This window comes from Mastigoproctus giganteus, chromosome 11 (assembly GCF_048544385.1).
Source record: "Mastigoproctus giganteus isolate SK-2022 chromosome 11, ASM4854438v1, whole genome shotgun sequence".
Lineage (NCBI taxonomy): Eukaryota > Metazoa > Arthropoda > Arachnida > Uropygi > Thelyphonidae > Mastigoproctus > Mastigoproctus giganteus.
In genome coordinates, this window is record NC_143585.1 from 103,621,848 (window position 1) to 103,641,605 (window position 19,758).

At 35.6% G+C, this 19,758-nt stretch overlaps 1 protein-coding gene across 1 annotated transcript in view; it reads right to left on the minus strand.

Moving 5' to 3' along the window:
- LOC150078317 (protein SERAC1-like) overlaps nucleotides 1–19,758 on the minus strand; it is a 295,680-nt gene that overhangs the window by 256,557 nt on the left and 19,365 nt on the right. Inside the window, exon 2 of the mRNA XM_090384527.1 lies at nucleotides 13,456–13,565. Within this exon, the coding sequence (XP_090240653.1) occupies nucleotides 13,456–13,565 (110 nt within the window). The remainder of the gene's footprint in view (nucleotides 1–13,455; nucleotides 13,566–19,758) is intronic.

The window sequence follows — 19,758 nt, forward strand, 5'->3', positions numbered from 1 at the left end:
GTTCAGGTTAAATTTGTAAGTTTGTTTGTTTGTTATTTGGTTATTTGGTTTTTAGGAGCATTAGCAACTAAGGCCATATTGCTCTGGGAATATACGGTGGTCATTCCTTGACCTTTCCGCATCCTCCATATTTGGTGGTGATGGGCTCGAACCCCGGTCTAATCAAGAAGCATGTGATACACACTGCTGCTCCTTCCCACCTGGCTACAGAGGAACCTAAAAATTTGTAAGTGTCTGCCCACACACGATAGGAGGAAGTATATGATGAGAGCCTTCTCAATCAATTCAGCCCTGGAGAGATTGTGCAAGGCTCATGGAGTATAATTTTTTCAGCATGGTCTGTGCTTGCTAACAGGAGAGACTGCTACTGCAGGGATGGGATAAACTTAAATAGAAATGGTGCAAGAATATTTGCAGTGCTATCGAGGCAGTGTTAAGTGGGTCAAAAAACTGCTAGCCTGGGGGGATTCACAGACTAAAAGATTAACAGTAGCCACAGGCAGAGGCGAAAGCGATTTTTGTACTACTTCTATTGTAATGAGCAGCAGCCTAGAGAGTAAGTTGCTGGGGATTCCAAGAGCTGCTAGGAGCCATCATGGAACAAGTAAATACATGGGGAGTAGTAGTAGTAGTAGAAGTGGCATGTGATGCAAGAAAGCAAATGTATGAGCTTATGTAGCATCAGCCAAAAAAAAAAAAAAAAACACACCATTCCATCCAAATGCCTGTCCAGTTCCTCCTTAAATTTATTCAACCTATCAACTTCCACAACGACAGATGGAAGTTTGTTCCAGCAATTAACCACCCACTGGCTAAAGGCAAATTTCCGCACATCTATTCTACATCTGTCCTTTCTTAATTTGAATTTATGCCCCCTTAGGTTCATAATCTGAACAAGTGGAAGGATCCCATCAGAATTCAGCGTGCTGAACCCATTCGAGGCCTTATACACCTCAATCAGATCACCGTGCAGGTGCCTAGTCTCCAGCCACTGCAATTTGCAGAACTTAAGCCTCTTTTGATAAGAGGATCCCTTCATTCCCCTCACCAATCTTGTTGCCCTTCTCTGTACACGCTCAAGTAAATCTACATCCTTCCCAAAATGAGGCCTCCAGACCTGTACACAGTACTCAAGGCGTGGCCTGACCATTGCCTTATACAGAGGGATAATCACCTCCTTTTCCCTGCTAGCAAAATTCCTATATATCATTGACAAAACCCCATGACCTGCCCTGGCAGCCTGTCTGCATTGCTCAGAAAACTTCATATCTGACTGCACAATTACTCCCAGGTCTTTTTCATTTTCTACCACCTTAAGTGTAGTACCACACAGTTGGTACGTTTCTCTGGGGTTACTTCTACCCATATGCAGTACTTTGCATTTGTCAAGGTTAAACTTCAGTTGCCACTTCTTAGCCCATCTGCCCAAATTATCTAGATCCTGTTGCAGTAGCACACTGCCATTACTGTCATTAACAACCCTGCCAACCTTTGTATCATCTGCAAACTTCGACACTAAGCCTGATATACCTTCATCAATATCATTGATAAATATACAAAACAACAGTGGACCCAACAACGAACCCTGTGGGACTCCACTAATAACATTAGTCCAAGAAGAGCAGCACCCATTGATTACCACCCTCTGTCTTCTCGCACTTAACCATCCTTTTATCCATTGTAGCAACTACCCTGGGGTAGATCCCATCCACCCCAGGTGTGTTAGGGTAACCAAGAGTAAGAACAGGTGCATGCATGTACACCAATGCTAGAAGTATAGTAAATAAATTTGATGAATTTTAAGTGCTGATCAAGACATCAAAGGCAGATATTGTTCGGATATAACAGACATGGTGTCACACAGATATAAGCAGAGCAGAATTGGAATTTTTGGAGTACAATGTGTAGAGAACGGATAGACAGAGGAGGAGGAGTTATCCTGTTAGTTAAGAGACATATAAAATTTAAGTAAGTGCATCCAGTGGACAGTGCAATGTTGAGTCTGTTTGGTGTGACATAAACACTGGGAAAGGGAAAATGAGAGTAGGAGTGTGTCATAGGCCTAATGACTCTGATGAGTACAATAAACAATTGCGCCGAGATATAGAGTGGGCCAGTAAATCAGAATGTTTTGTAATGGGGGATTTTAACTTTCCAGATATTGACTGGAACTTTTGGATTGTTAGCACTCGCACACTAGCAAGACTTTTATGGATTTATTGGAGGATTGTTTTCTATGGCAACATGTTTGAAGGGCAACCAATGGGGACAATACTCTTGATCTGATTATTAGCAGTGATTATTCATGTATTAAGAATTTGCAGATAAATGAACCACTAGGTGACAGTGATCACAGTGTACTGATGTGAGATTTACTTAAAGATGTAACTAACATCATGGGTAAAGGGAAGGTTTTTGTTTTCGTGAAGGTGACTACAGTGGTCTCAGGCAGTTTTTAAATTCTATACATGGGATCAACTGATGATGTTAAAAACAGTGAATTCTAAATGAATTAATCAAGGAATTAATCTTGGAAACTACTAGGCTTTTCATACCAAATAAGAATACTGTTCAAGATTTAGGCCTAAATGGATGTCAGAACTCAGGGCAGAGAAGAAAAATGCTTGGGATGCATATAAATTATCAGGTGACACAGAAGCCTATGGCAGATATAAGCTAGTCTGTAATCAAGTCCAAAAGGAGGTTATGCAAGTGAAGGCTGATTATGAGAAATCTTTGGCAAAGGATGCAAAGAAAAACAACAAAGACTTCTTTTACTTATATAAACTCTAGAAGGAAGGGGTGAATCAGATTGGTCCACTTGATGTTGGTGGTTCGACAGTTGACGATCCTGCTCAGACAGCTGACAAACTGAACGAGTATTTTTCATCTACATTCACACATCAGGAATTCTCTAAGAAAGGGGAGGACAGAAGTTTACTAAACCCTAACAGGGAGTTTTTACTCTCCGTTATTACAGAAATGATTCTGTAATAACGGAGAGTAAAGTGGACGAGAAATTATTGAAGTTAAACATAAAAAGGAACCTGGGGCAGATGGAATTTATCCAATTATATTGAAGGAGGCAGAGTGGGAAGTAAGCAAACCCTTAGCCATAATTATGAGAGCATCCTTAGATTCAGGTGATGTCCCCATGGACTGGAGATGTGCAAATGTATCCCTAATTCTCGAAAGGGGTTCAAAGGGTGACACAAATAATTATAGACCTGTTAGTTTAACTTGTGTTCTGGGGAAAATGATGGAGTCCCTGGTTAAAGAAGTGATGCAGGATCACCTAGACAAGACTGCAGTAATAATTCAGACAGAGCATGGGTTTGTTAAGGGGAAGTCTTGTCTAACCAATTTGATTGGATACTACGATGTGGTCACAAAGTAACTGGATGCAAAAAATAATTTTGATGTCATATACTTGGATTTCAGGAAAGCTTTGGATACTGGTGCACATGGAAGACTACTGTATAAATTGGAGTGGTATGGCATTAAGGGCAAGTTTTTGCAATGGATAAAAGGGATGGTTGAATGGGAGACAGCAGAGAGTGGTAATAAATGGACACTTCTCTATGTGGACTAATGTTATTAGTAGAGTTTCTCAGGGTTCATTGCTGGGCTCATTGTTGTTTTGTGTGTTTATTAATGATATTGATAAATACTGTCTTTACTATCATTAACAGTAATTTAGCATTAATCTTGCTAAATATCTTTAGCAAGATATCTTCAATACAATTAATTTACGTTAAATATATAAATTCTTTCATGCAACATTTTATTTGAATTGACCAGTACATCATGTTCTTTACACAGACTGCAAATGAATTTAATTTCATTTAAGAACTGCAAAATTTTAAAAACTGTTTTTTTTTTTCATTATGTATTTTGTAGACCTGAAAACAGAATCCCAAGTGAGTTTAGAAACATTACAAGCAATTGCAAATTAATTTAAAGTAAAGAATTTGCTGAATGAAGGAATTAATTCTTCTATTACAGAGATAAAAAACTACTCATTTTATTATTGAAGTTAAACATAAAAAGGAACCTGGGGCAGACGGAATCTATCCAATTATATTGAAGGAGGCAGCGTGGGAAGTAAGCAAATCCTTAACCATAATGATGTATAGCGTTTTTGCAGAATTTCAGAATATGCATCAAAATTCTCTAGCCTCAGACTGTTTTTCCGGATTTTTTTTTCCCCCTCCCCTTTTTCAACTTGTTTTAGAGAACTGGAAAAGCACTAAAACACCACATATATATATATATATTGTTATATTTACAGTTTTTGTTTTTTTTTTTTTGTATTTTTTTGAAGATAGTCTTAAGAAATAAAGCAACAGAAAAATAGAAAATGTTCCATCTTAGAAGTTATAGGATAGAAGTTTTTTATTGCTTCTGCACCATGATTCCTAGCGATAAGTTGGTTTTTTTTTTATGGGTAAGGCAAATTGTTTTATTACAGAATAAGTTACTAAGGAATACTACTATATCACCATAAATGCAATATAAGTTTTCAGAGAGCAGAGTATCAGAGTTAATATGACCAAATTCTGAAGGTACATCTATAACTAATCAATCCCCAATGTTAATTTGTGTTAAGCAGAGAAAAAATCAGAAGCAAGAACCACACATGTAGAATGGGAATGAGATGCACAAAGAGTTCTTAAAGACACCAATCAGGACAATAAAAATATATAAATAAAAATAAAATACCTTGTGGAAATAAAAACAATAAAATATATATAATAAAAATATATACTAAAATCATGGCAATAACAGAGCAGACTATTTACTGTAAAGAATATCACCAAAACTTTGTTCCTTTTTCAGTAGCGAGACACTGACGTTCTTCTCTTATATATTCTCTTAAATACTTATTGATTTATGTAATATAAAGAGTTTGTTAACTGCATTGTTCAACAGCTGCACTTGGCTAAGGCCTCCTGGAATTATAACTAATTCCATGTTTAATGCAGCTTTTATTTTTAATATTTTTTTGTTTCTGTTACATGTGATCTGAACTGGTTACACAATAAAAGATTCAGCTTTTTTTTTTAGAAGGCACCTGGATGTTTTGACATACTGTCTTTAGCCAAAATGGTCCAAGACATCATCATGTGCATCTAGCATACCGTCAGATGCAGGGGATTTTAGGCAACATTTTCTGGGGGAAGAAAGGTGGATCTTATGGTCTGCAAACATACACACAGGAAAGTATAATTAATGCTTAAAAATAATAATAATAAATTTGTGCTTCTTATTTTGGTTAGACATATAAACTGTGTGTACTTATATTAATAATATACTGTTTCCACTGAACTGACAGTTTATTAAAACAGTAGATAGACTAATTACACGGATGTTAAAATGGTAAATTATCTATAATTAAAACTAAAAATATGTAAAATTAAAGACAATAAACATAAAATAGTAGACTAATTATTAAATGCACAGTAAAATATACTTTAAAAACTGAAAATATATGCAATTAAAAGCTTTAAATTGCATATATTTTAACTTCACTTTTAAGTGTATATCTTAACTTCACTTTTAATTGTATATATTTTCTTTTTTTCTGTTTTTAAGGTATGTTTCATTGTGCATTTTAATCGTAGTCTACTATTTTATGTTTATAGTCTTTAATTGTAGATATTTTCAGCTTTAATTGTAAATAGTTTACCATTTTAAGATCCATGTAATTAGTCTGCTGTTTTAATAAACTGTCAAGTCAGTGGAAACAGTATATTATTAATATGTTTAATCCCGACAGCCAAAGCCTCTTCTCTAATGTGCATACCTAATTACATTAGGAAATAAACAAACTTAACAAAGTTTCAACTTTATGTGAAAATGTATATATATGAAATCTTTTTAGAGATTATACTAAACTCTGCAATGTAGAGTTACCCCATGTACCTGAACATAAGTTACAGTAATTTTTAATATTTGAAATAAAAGCAGCATTGCGGACATTATGGGAGAAAATTGTAAATTTTGTAGTTTGTAAACCTTTTAGCATAGAATGCTATTTAATTTGATTGAATAAATTTAAAATGAATGCATATAAAATTTTAAAGTTTGTAAAGTTTCTCACAAAGATATCTGCACTTATTACTCATACTTTAGTTCAATTATTTTGAAGGGAGTATCCACACATAAATTTGCTCTATTGTTCCATATCAGAATGTGTCTAACTTGAAATTCCCTGTCTTTGATTGGTTTGCTATTAAAATCTTTTAATGTCCACCTCAATGACAAATTAAATGTTGTCAAATTCAACATTTAATTTGTTGATTGAGATAATTCAGTTCTGCTTAATTGAGATAATTGAGTCAGTGAGGTATTGATAATGGATGATGAGCTAATACAAAACATCAATGATCATCAATACATGTGTCAACATATACTATCACAAAAGATGCACAATCCAATGTTATGTTTTGTTGCAATAAAAATTGGTAGTGCCAAAGAGTTGGCAGCTTCATTTTTGCAGAAATTAAATTGCTGTCTCTTTGAAACCACCTATATAGAATAAAAATTAAAACTAATTTATTTATTTAAAACATAATTCTAAAAACTTTCACTATTTTCCTAATCAATAACGATTCAAAGTATACTGCTCATTGTTGGCTTATCGTACCTTAAACAGTATGTTATTCATTTAGAAAATATGAAAAAGGTGTTTTCCAAATAGCTATTTCCTCCAACCATTCTCAGTTTGTTCTCATTTCATATTACAAGAATGTAAGTGGAATTATCTCTGCAACTTCCATTCCTCTTTTCTTGATTTTGCCTAAGCTTTAAATTTCTTGATTCTACCAGTTTCTGTAACTGCACTGCTAAAGTCATTCTCTAAAAAAATGGAAACTTTTTCATGGCACTTTTAACTCAGATCTTTTATTTAAAAATGCAATTATATAACAGATGTGTTAATGATGTCAGCAATTAGGGTAAAGTATCAGAATCAGTTGGTATACCAAAATTTGTGGTAACCCTTTTTACCCACACAAGTTATGGAAAATTATTAATAATCCAAAATAGGTTTCAAAAAGTTAGGTAACATACACATTATATTACATTTCAGTTATATTTGGTTACACAGGTCGGCACAAATTTTGAAGTTTCCAAAATTTGTGGTGTTTCTGGGTATAATTTAGAATTAGTCAATATTTATAATATTTTGTACAAAACAGAATGGATCTTAAAGTTTGCTTCTGCTCAGTAAGAAAAACGTATTGACTTTAATACCAGCACAATTTTTTTTTTGCTAATTCTCAAAATCCAAAACATTTTTACCTATCACATACAGCTTTTTATAAACAGTAAAAACTTAGATATGCATTCCACATATAGGCAAAATGCATACTATATATGTTTAGACATGTCAAGACATGCAAGTCAGATAGCTATAAATTTGCAAAATGTTTCTTCTGCATTCAGTTGTTTTCTGGTGCAGTCATGCTAATTAGTATCTGCTTCTAACATTATTTTCATATTCTGTGTCTTTGACAATAGCAACTTGTCATGGTTGCATGGACAATCCAAATATATTTTGTTACATTTGTAGTAATCATATTGTGGAAAAACAAAGGCAGGATATAACGTTATTTGGGAAAAATGTATGTGCCACATATTTCTGAATTGAATTAGGTGACCAAGATAAAAGTTGGGCCACTCCCATAAAGTGTGCCATACATGGGTAGAGGGATTATGATTGTGGAAATGTGGTAAAAAGAAAGTCATAACATTTGTCAATCCGGTGGTGTGGAGGGAACCTTGGGATCATATTAATGACTGCTACTTTTGTTCTGTAAATGTAGCAGGTTATAAACACAAAGAACAAAGAGAGCATTGCATACCCCCAACATTACTACAGCTGTAAGGCCAGCAACCCCAAACCTGAACTACTGGTACCACCTCCATCAGTTTTTCTCGAACGTATGCTATATCAGATCCCAAATCCCACATTCGTGATCCAAAGGATCATGATGAAGAGATTCACAACTCTACACCACAAATGTTTACAAAAAAGTTAACTCAACAATCTCTTGAGAGACTTAAATCTACTCAAAGGGTCTAAAGAGCTTTCTGGGTCAAGATTAAGATCCAAGAACTTGCAGGCCCCAGGAAGAGTCTTTTCATGATACAGATATAGATTATATGAAAGAGAATTGGTTCCCTGTATTACCAAAGAAGGCTCAGTGATATATTGCAACAACATTCATGCAGTTATGCACTTTTTTAGAATTTTTAATTGTCAATAAACAGCTTGCAACCATCAGAATGGAGGCTACTCTACTTATTGACTCATCAAAGCAAAACCCCTTTGAGGATTTGCTTCGATGAATCAATAAGTAGCCTCTTCCAATAAGTAGTCAATAAGAGACTTTTCTCCTTTGAAATAGAAACAAGTATGCATCCATTCCTGTGGTGCATTCAGCACATTTAAAAGAAAACTATGAAAATATTAAGTTTATTTTAGAAAAAAAATTATTACATTATAGTTGGCTAGTGTACGGAGATTTTAAAGTTAATGGTCTGTTACTCAGCCAACAACTTGGTTATGAAAATGCCTTGCATGAGTGGGATAGTTGAGCAAGATGTGAACATTGGGAAAGGAAGTTGTGGTCACCAAGATGATTTGACACTAGGTTCAAAGGAGTTTTCCATTTAAGACAAGTCACTGGTAGCTTGAAACAAAGTACTGTTATTACCTCCTCTGCATATAAAGCCAAGTTTAATGATACAGTTTGTCCAAGCCCTAAATAAAGATAATTATTTCTAGTCTGTCTGCACTAAATTCTCATCATTTACATATGAAAAAAAAAAATCAAAGCAGGAATTTTTGTCCAACTGCAAATCTGCAAGCTGCTGCTAGACTCCATATTAGAAGAATCCATGACCCAAAAGAAATGCTTGGGCTGGCTTTAAAAATGTGGCATGTAATTGGGAAACAATAAACACCCAGATTATGAGTTGATTGTGAGTGACATGTTGAAGAAGTTTAGAAAACTTCCAGAAAAGTTTAGAAGAAGTTTATGTAATAAACTTGCTGATCTGGGTGTAATAGGACTTGCTCTTACTTGGTTTCAGGACTATTTTCATAATCGGAAAAGTGTTATTTGTTATAATGACATTCACTCGGAGCTCATATTCAGAGGGGTGTTCCACAGGATTCCTCTCTTGGTCCTTTACTTTTTTGGTATTTTTCTTAATGATATATCTGCTTGTCTACAGAAAGCCAAATTTAATATTCATACCTATGCTGATGACATGAAATTGTACAGAGAAATTAATTAGCTTTTGGATTGTGAGGAGCTGCAAAAAGGTATTCATTTAATATACCAATGGATTAAAAGTCATGGACTAGATGTTAATATTGATAAATGTCATGTCATTACCATTTCAGATCCTCATAAACAAATTGTCATCTGTTACAGTTACACGTTAGAATCTTTGCATATTAATAGAACTCATGAAATAAAAGATTTAGGAATTTTAAGAACTAGTAATGGCTCTTACACAACTCATATTAATAAAGTAACTGCCAGAGCCTCTAAATTATTTGGCTTTGACTTTGTTGGCCCTGATATCCAAAACTTGCTTATTCATCATATGTTCGTCCAATTCTGGAGTACGCAACACAAGTGTGGACCCCTTTTGGTATAAATAATATTAATACACTTGAAAAGGTTCAAAAATCTCTCATCAGATTCTTCGTTTATAAATCAGATTTAGACTATTTAATGTATAAATATAAAGAACGGTGTAAAGCTCATATTCAGAGGGGTGTTCCACAGGATTCCTCTCTTGGTCCTTTACTTTTTTGGTATTTTTCTTAATGATATATCTGCTTGGCTACAGAAAGCCAAATTTATTATTCTTACCTATGCTGATGACATGAAATTGTACAGAGAAATTAATTAGCTTTTGGATTGTGAGGAGCTGCAAAAAGGTATTCATTTAATATACCAATGGATTAAAAGTCATGGACTAGATGTTAATATTGATAAATGTCATGTCATTACCATTTCAGATCCTCATAAACAAATTGTCATCTGTTACAGTTACACGTTAGAATCTTTGCATATTAATAGAACTCATGAAATAAAAGATTTAGGAATTTTAAGAACTAGTAATGGCTCTTACACAACTCATATTAATAAAGTAACTGCCAGAGCCTCTAAATTATTTGGCTTTGACTTTGTTGGCCCTGATATCCAAAACTTGCTTATTCATCATATGTTCGTCCAATTCTGGAGTACGCAACACAAGTGTGGACCCCTCTTGGTATAAATAATATTAATACACTTGAAAAGGTTCAAAAATCTCTCATCAGATTCTTCGTTTATAAATCAGATTTAGACTATTTAATGTATAAATATAAAGAACGGTGTAAAATTTTTAACCTTCCCACATTAAAGGATAGAAGGAATATGTTTGACTGCTTCCTTCTACATTCGATTATTCAAGGCAAAATAGATGCTCCATTGCTACGTCATGTATTAACTTCAATGTATTAACTTTGAAGGAACATAATTATTTCACATCTCCAAATTTAGGACAAATCATCTTTAATTTGAATTTTTCAACAGAATAGCTGCATTGATAAAAGAAAATAAAATTGATATTTTTATTAATAAAATTAGTGTTAAAAATGAATATTACAAACTGCTGTTTTAGTCCATTCATGTTTTGTATTAATTCTTTATATTTTACTTTACTGAAGTTTATTTATATTACCTTTATATTTATATGTTATTATTATATTTATTATATTTCAAACTGTTTTTCACAAATGTAAGGCTTTTTGCTGTTTTATGTGATTAATAAAAAAAAATTTTAAAAAACTAGGCTGCAATATGAGTGCTATGGTACACTTCTTTCATTCTCAGCTGAAATATTTTCTAGAATATTTAGGTAGTTTAAGTGAAGAGCAGAGGAAATATTCTATCAAAATATAAATGCAATAGAAAAAAAAAAAAAAAAGGATACAAAGGGGGGGGGGGTGGAATGTCAATATGATGACTATGATGACCAACTACTGCTGTATGCTACAAAAAGGAAACAGCCATAAAAACTAGCTGCCTAAGGAAGTCAAAAAGGTGCAAGTTTAACCCAGTCTATTATCTAAGAAACAAAGTTTGTGGCTATCTATGCTTGACAGGAGGATGTACTTTTTAATATCTCTGTTTTTACATATTTTTATATAAAAGTAACCTATTTCTAAGATCTGTAAAAATACAAAATAAAGAAGCAGAAGCACCGTCACCACCATTTTTTTTTTTTTTTTTTTGGTAACCAGTCTCCATTTAAGGTAAACTTTTCTTAAAATGCAGACTGGAGTTATTGAATTACAAAACCAAAACCCTCATGACTTTTACATGATAAGGAGCTAAGAGTTGAGATTGAAGTAGCATTTTTTTTTTTTTTTTTTTTTTTTTTGAGTGGGAGAGGAGTGCACAGCTGACATAGATTAACCATAATATCAGTGGAGTGGAATATTGCAAGGAGACAGAAGTGGAATAATGCAATCATAGTTTTGCTGCATAAGAAAGGATATAAATCAGAAATTAGAAATTATAGACCAATTAGCTTGTTATCCCACATCTACAAGTTGTTCACAAGGGTCATTACTAACAGATTATAAAGAATACTTGATGAGAATTAACCGAAAGAGCAAGCTGGCTTTAGAACAGGATTCTCAACTATGGATTACATTCACGTAATGTCACAGCTAATGGAGAAAGCAAATGAATATAAAACACCATTATGCCTGGCATTTGTGGATCATGAAAAGGCATTTGACTCCATACAGCATAAGGCAATGTTTCGATCACTGGAAAGACAAGGCATAGAAACCCCATATATTATGATTTTGAACAAAATATATGAGAATGTACCTCCTTTATTAGACTAGACAAAGACAGTAGTAAATTTAAAATTGAGAAAGGAGTTTTACAAGGGGAGACAATATCTCCAAAGTTGCTTACTGCTGCCCTTGAGGAAGCTTTCAAAAGATTACACTGGTTGCAGAAAGGAGTCGGTGTGAATGGAGAGTACCTAAACCATTTACGATTTGCAGATGACATTGTGGTCATAAGCCAAGATCCCAAAGAATTAGAGGAAAATCTAAATCAGTTATGCAGAGTTAGTAAGATTTTGGGCTAAAGATGAATATGGCTAAAACAAAAGTAATGATGAACAAGTATGCCACAGAAAGGGATATAATCATTGAAGGAGCAGTAATTGAAAAGGTGGAGTCATATTCTTATCTGGGACAAGTCATTAGCTGTAATTATGATAAATGGCTGGAAGTCAAGAGAAGAATAGATTTTGGATGGATAGCATTCAGGAAATATAGTCCATACTGAGGAGCATATCCCAATTTGTCTGAAATGTAAAACAATGAACCAATGTATACTCCCCACCATGACTTATGGAAGTGAAACTTGGGCACTCACCAAAAGAATGGAAGAGAAGCTGAGAACTACACAGCGAAGAATGGAACGAATTATATTGGGAATCAGACTGTTAGATAAGAAGAGAAACACATGGATTAGGCAGCAAACTCAAGTAAAGGACATTCTTATCAAAACTAAAGAACTAAAATGGTCTTGGTCAGGACACATAGCTCGAAGACATGATGACAGATGGACTAAGAAAATAACAGAATGGTACCCAAGAGGAGCTAGAAGAAAACCTGGAAGACAACAATGGAGATGGACAGATGAAATTCATGAGTTTGTGGGTAGTAAATGGATGGTCATTGCACAAAACAGAACGAACTGGAAAGTTGCTGGAGAGGCCTTTATCCTGCAGTGGACTGAAAATGGCTGATGATGATGAACTATAATATCTCATACAGAGGTCTAGAGCATGCTGCTATTACTGTTACATAAACAGTAAATAAGTGCTGAAATTTTGAAAAAGATCAGAGGTGTTCCAGATTTATTGCAACATTTCTGTTTCTCACAATAACTTTTAAGGACTCTGTAGCAAAGCACCCTGAACTTCAGCAATAGCCTGATGAAAAATGCTCTAAAGTGCATTTTTCATCATGAACAGAACTGGATTCTTATTGGTTGAATTTGATGTGCTGGAGTTCGAAAAATTCAAAGTTGGGGTCTCTTTTTCACATTAAACAGCTTCTGGTTCTAAAGTATATCTGTTCACCACTGTAGTATACCTAAAGTATATCTGTTCACCACTGTCCATGATAAGTTGAGTTATAAGTCTGAAAACAAAAATGTAAACAAAAACAGAAACATGCATTGATCCTGAGAAACTTAAAATTAATCAGTGTTCACTGTATGGCTGAAATTCACACTTCTGTTTTCACCAAACGAAAAGTGCCAACACATCGTGTGTTGTTGTCTCTTATATATGACTGGCATGAAAAAGACAGCAAAAATAATAATATTTAAAAAATATGAGTACAATTACCATGGTGACTATGAGGTAAATATATATATGAGTCTTCTTGAATGGAAAGCTTCTGATCAAAGTGGAAAGGACATGCTACTCCATCATAGTAATAAATAAAATAACTGCTCCTGTTAAAAAAAAACAAACAAAATAAACTTAATTTCTTTAAAATACAATAGGTTTTTGTAGGGGTACTGTTCAATCTGATGATAAAAGTTATTATATTACATTATAAATATTTATTTGTCAATCAGAGCCTATAGCATAGCATAATGTTAGTGTACAACTAAATAGTTATTAGTGTACAAAATAAATAAGGCTGATCAGAGTAGCAAAATCGACAATGCTGACAAAATGTTAAGGTTGAAACAGGTTGGCAAAATGAAAAGTTATCAAAATAATAAAGAAATACAGAAGCATATAAATCAGATATAAATTAATAGGATAATTATAAATTTAATAATTACATTTCAGAAAACAAAAAACATAGGAAAAAATATTTTTTAGTAAGATACCCATTAAAACAGCTGCTAAAAAATGTATATATGTCTTCTACAGAGACTGCAAATGAAAAATGTTACAAGTACCTTCACACGTATTCCAAAAATTTGGTGGTAAAATGAATTCTTAATCACTGTTTTAAACAAATAAAGCAATGAAGCACAGAAGTGAAACTTTAAATGGTTAACATGCGATATTCCTTTCATAATTAAACAGGATGTCACAGCTAACACAAAACTGTAGTTCAGCAGTATATATATACAGGGTGTTTCAGTTAAACGTTTCAGAACTTCTAAGAGGGGTAGGGTACATCCTGACAACTCGAAATCATATACCAATGTGGGGTCGGAAATGCTTTCCTGAAGCGGTGTTGTACACAGAAGCACCATAAAGAAAAGAGACCGTAAGTGAGAAATCGTTTTAATAATACATGAAAAGAAGCAAAAGGTACGTGGATTAAAGTAAGTGTTCGAAGTCTCTTCCACGGGCTATAATGCATGCCTCACATCTCCGACGCATGGGCATCCGAACATTCTGGAATACTCCAGGCGAATTTCGAATTTCTTGAACAAGAATGCCAAGTTAGTAGGATGGATGATTACACGAACGCAGAGTTAGCCGATATGCATTTGGCGTACGGGGCTGCAAATTGTAGTGGGCCAGCCGCACAGTGTTTGTACGCGGAACGATATCCGACGAGGCGTATTCCCAGTCATAATTTCTTTGCAAGACTGCGCCAGAGGTTAGCTGAGAGAGGTTCATTTGAAAGAGCTGACAGGGACAGGGTAAGAACAGCACGGACTCCAGCCATCGAACAGAATGTGCTGCAGCATGTACAGGGGAATCCAAGAACGAGTACACGAAGGCTAGCAAACGCAGTCGGGGTTTCCCATTGCAGCGTCTGGAGGATTCTCCGAGGACAAGACATGCATCCGTTTCACGTGCAGCGTGTCCAGACACAGCAACCGGAGGATTATGCACCTCGTATTGCTTTCGCACAGTGGTACCTTGGAAAATGTGCTACAAATCCCCTTTTTCCTGCTGAAGTGTTGTTTTCCGATGAGGCATCCTTCACAAGGGAAGGAATTTTCAACACGCATAACAACCATATCTGGGCGGTCGAGAACCCGCGTGCAATACGACGTCGTGCAGCACAGATTCGATTTTCGGTCAATGTATGGGCCGGTATTATGGGAGATCACCTCATCGGCCCTTACCTGTTACCGTGTCGTCTAACCGGACCTATCTACTTGATCTTTCTGCAGCAAGTATTGCCACAACTTTTGAGAGATGAACAGATTTCTGCATCGACACAACAGACAATGTGGTTCCAACACGATGGAGCCCCTGCCCATTATAGCGGAGATGTTCGTAACTACCTGGATGTCACATTTGGTCAACAGTGGATCGGACGTGGTGGTCCCGTGCGTTGGCCTGCTCGGTCACCCGACCTATCATGTCTTGATTTTTATTTCTGAGGTCATATGAAATCGCTAGTTTATGACACCCCTGTTGACAATGCTGAGGAGCTGGTTGCAAGAATCGCAGTAGCTGACGAAGAAATTCGAAATTCGCCTGGAGTATTCCAGAATGTTCGGATGTCCATGCGTCGGAGATGTGAGGCGTGCATTGTAGCCCGTGGAAGAAACTTCGAACACTTACTTTAATCCATGTACCTTTTGCTTCTTTTCATGTATTATTAAAACGATTTCTCACTTACGGTCTCTTTTCTTTATGGTGCTTCTGTGTACAACACCGCTTCAGGAAAGCATTTCCGACCCCACATTGCTATATGATTTCGAGTTGTCAGGATGTACCCTACCCCTCTTAGAAGTTCTGAAACGTTTAACTGAAACACCCTGTATATAGTATTATCTATACCAGTGGTTCCCAACCGGTGGTTTGCGAAAGTGCTCCAGGGGGTTCGCACTAAAAAATTCTATAATGGCGTCTGCTTAGATTTACATAGGTTTATTATTGTAAACTACAAAATATAACTAATAATAAACAGTAAAGTAAAATTAAATTAAATAAAAAGTAAAGAATTATCAAAGAAAGAAATCACATCTCCCTCAATTCCATATAATTAGTTTACTATCTTACAAGTATATCATGTTAAATAAATATGTTTTACATACTAAATTTTTTTTTTGATTCTCAAGGACCATTGTTATGTACAGGACACTTTTTTTTAGAACCTATAGTATTTAGTATCTTGCATGGGTTGAAGGTTGAAAAGATGAAAGAAGATACTTGTTGACATTAGACTTGAACTTCTGTTAATTATAATTTTCAGGAAATACATAAGAAGGGGAGTTGTTCCAGAAAACAGAAATTGAATGAATAAATGAGGAAGAAGAAAAGTTGGTTCTGTGAGTTTGAACTTGGACAGTAAAAGGATGTTGACTGGTTGCAGCATGTGTTCGGATTGCTTTGAAAGAGAGAACGGGAATTATAGAAGCCAATTCAGAAGAACAGTGCCCGTGGAAGTATCTATAGAAAGGTCTATGAAACAGAGAGTGGGGAGACTGTTAGAGATGAAAATGTTGCACGGGTAGCACAGTGGTATCATCGCCATCTTTCCCACACCTGATGGAAAAGGCCCGGGTTCGAATCCCGTCGATGTTGCGAGGAATTTTAATTGGTTTTTTTCACTCTGTGGCTGAGTTAGTCAGTCTCGGACACAATAAATATATGGGTAGATGTAATCATTTAAGGGTGACCATAATATCATAATTTTTTTTTTTTTTTTTTTTTTTTTGTTAGAGATGAGACATAAATTAACCTAACTGCTCTCTTTTGAACGGAATCTAGAAGTCTAAGAGAGATTTTGGGGGCACTGCCCCAGATGTGGGAACAATATTCCGTGGTAGGCCAGATTTGTGATTTCTACTGAGTCAACAACAGTTTGGAAGAAAAGTAATGTCAAGAGAAAACCAATTTTTTTAGATGCAGAGGAAGCAATATTTTTAATGTGCTTGATTCCAAGAGAGATTAGAAGTCACGTTAATCCCCAAGATTTTGCCTAGAATTCACAGCGTCATTGAAGATAAACATAGGAGCAGAAGAATCCTTTTTTCAAGATATAAGACAGAACTGAGTTTTAGAAGGATTGAAATTAAGTTATCTTTGCCCCACTGGAGATCAGCATTTAAAGAAATGTTAGTGGATATTCGAGAAGTTTTAGCTGTTTGAGCAGGGAAAGGTTTCCCAAACTGGAAGGTGAAATGCAATGTGCTATTGTGAGCAAAACAATGGATAGGATTTCCAGTCAAAGGAAGAAGGTCATTAATATACAAGAGGAAAATAGTAGGAGAAAGAACTGAATCTTGGGGAACACCAGCATTAGTGGAGAAGTTAGAAAACAGAGAGCCGTCTACCATTAACCAGTGAGCAGTCAGAGAGAAAACTGGATAACCAATTACAAAAAAACAGTTGGCAAACCATAAGATGGAAGCTTATTTAGAAGATCTTTATGCCAAACACGAACGAAAGCCTTTGAGATGTCAAGAGCAACTGTTTATGTTTCACCCAATCTTTCCATTGAATTTGTCCATAGATGGGTAACATAAGCCAGAATATCACCAGTGGATCAACAATGACGGAACACATACTGGCGATCGTTGATCAGATGAAATGTTTCTAGATAGTTTAAGAGTTGGTAGTTAATTTATTTCTCCATTACTTTAGAAAAAGTAGAAGTAATTGCAATGGGACGATAATTGGATGGGAGGGATTTGTCAGCCTTTTTAGGAACTGTCTGGATATGAGCAAATTTCCAAGCAGAAGGAAAAACACCTTTGGAATAAGGAAGTGAAATAAGCGGCAAAGAAGAGAAATAAGTTCAGGAGTTCAGGTTTTGAGAACAAGTGGAGAAATACCATCAGGACATGGAGCTTTCTCAGCATCAGATTCATAAAAACCCTTCTGACATCCTTTTGACGGAAGACCACAAGAGGCAATGAATGGAGTGTGCTGGGAATGGTTTGAGGTGATTACCAAGATCATCAATACATGAGTTGGAAGAAAAATAGGATGCCAGCAGGTCAGCTTTATTTTTGGCTGATGTGGCAACAGAACCATCTGGTTTTTGACAGAAGTGGGAACAGAGATGGGCAAAACTTGTAGCCAATAGTTTTGGCAAGAGACCAAAATGGTTGGCTACCACTGGACAAGAAGCAAGTTTTCTGCTCTTAGCCTGTTCGAAATCTAGTTTGGACTGATTAATAACTGCTTTACAAAGTATAAATGATGCTTAATAATAAAAATTATTATTATGTTATGTCGCTTATAAAAACATACACTGGTGTGCAAAATTTAAAGGCCAGTCAGGTTTTCGCCTGTAACTTCTCATAGGAGTGGCCTGGATATGGGAAAAGCATACCAAAGGAACCTCACGAGCAGAAATGTTGAAGGAAACAACACTGACACAATAACGGAAACAAAACAGTACAAAGGGACTTTATTCAAAAAAGGCAACATAACACTGGCTGCAATGATACAGATGCATCACTGCTAAAGATGGAATAAAGGGAAGAGGTGGTCCTCAGTAGGAGATATGGCCACCCCCTAATGTCGATGCAGGCTTTGCACCGCCTGTCCATACTTAGAACAATGTTGTTGATAAGTTCTTGCGGCAACATCGTCCATTCCTCTGTCAGTGCCATCTTCAGCCGGTGAACATTTTCTGGTGGGTGTGGACGTGCTGCTAGGCATCTCCTCAGAACGTCCAATATGTGTTCGATGGGATTTAGATTATTATTATTATTATTATTAATATCCATATGATGCAAGGAAGCCTGAGGCTTATGCTGCACCAGGGGGAAAAAAAAAAAAAAAAAAACAGTTCCCGAGTAACCCTGAGAGAGAGAGAGAGAGAGAGAGAGAGAGAGAGAGAGAGAGAGAGAGAGAGAGAGAGAGAGAGAGAGAGGTGTGTGTGTCAAAATTAGAAGGGAATCACCAAGAAAGAGAAGAATGATGATATCCAGCTCAGGACCCTGGGTGTGCCAAGCCCATACTCACCAGATGTGAGCCCCCGGATTGATGGAATGGGCAGGCCAATCCATACGAACAGTGTCCTCACTTTCCAAAAGCATATCAACAGCTGCAGTGCAATGGGGTGTGACATTATCATCCATAAACATGAACTCAGGGCCAATGGCACCTTGGAACAGATGCACATGGGGAAGGATTACCTCAGTACAGTATCAGGCCCCGGTTACAGTACCGCCTTCCAGTATCTGGAGTTGTGTACGTCCATCCAAGGTAACAACCTCCCGAGACAAGAACATCTCGACCGCCATATCGATCCCTTTCAGTGATGTTTGAGAGGTGATACTGTGTGCCAACCTCTTGCCAGATTAGCTGATGTCCAGAATCGCTGTTGAGACTGAATCTACTCTCATCAGTAAAGAGTACCTTAAGTAAAGATTTTGTGCTTGTAACCTTTAGAAATAGTGTTGGTCCTTAAGTTTTGTACACTAGTGTAGTACTGGAAATATTTTATAATAAAAATTCAGAAATATTATACGATTTCAGAGAATATAGGCTTAGTGGTTCGCTTTAAAAATATTGTTATGAAAGGGGTTCGCTAAAAAAAAATTTTACGTTGAAAAGGATTTCACAATTAAAAAAATATTATGTTAAAAGGGATTCACTAAAAAATTTATGTTGAAAAGGGTTCGTAATAAAAAATACGTTGAATGGGGTTCGCGAGACAAAAAAAGTTGGAAACTGCTGATCTACACTATTCAATAGAGAAAAAGCTATACTCTATAAAGCTACATCATTAAGCTATATGATCTTGGAAATATATGAACA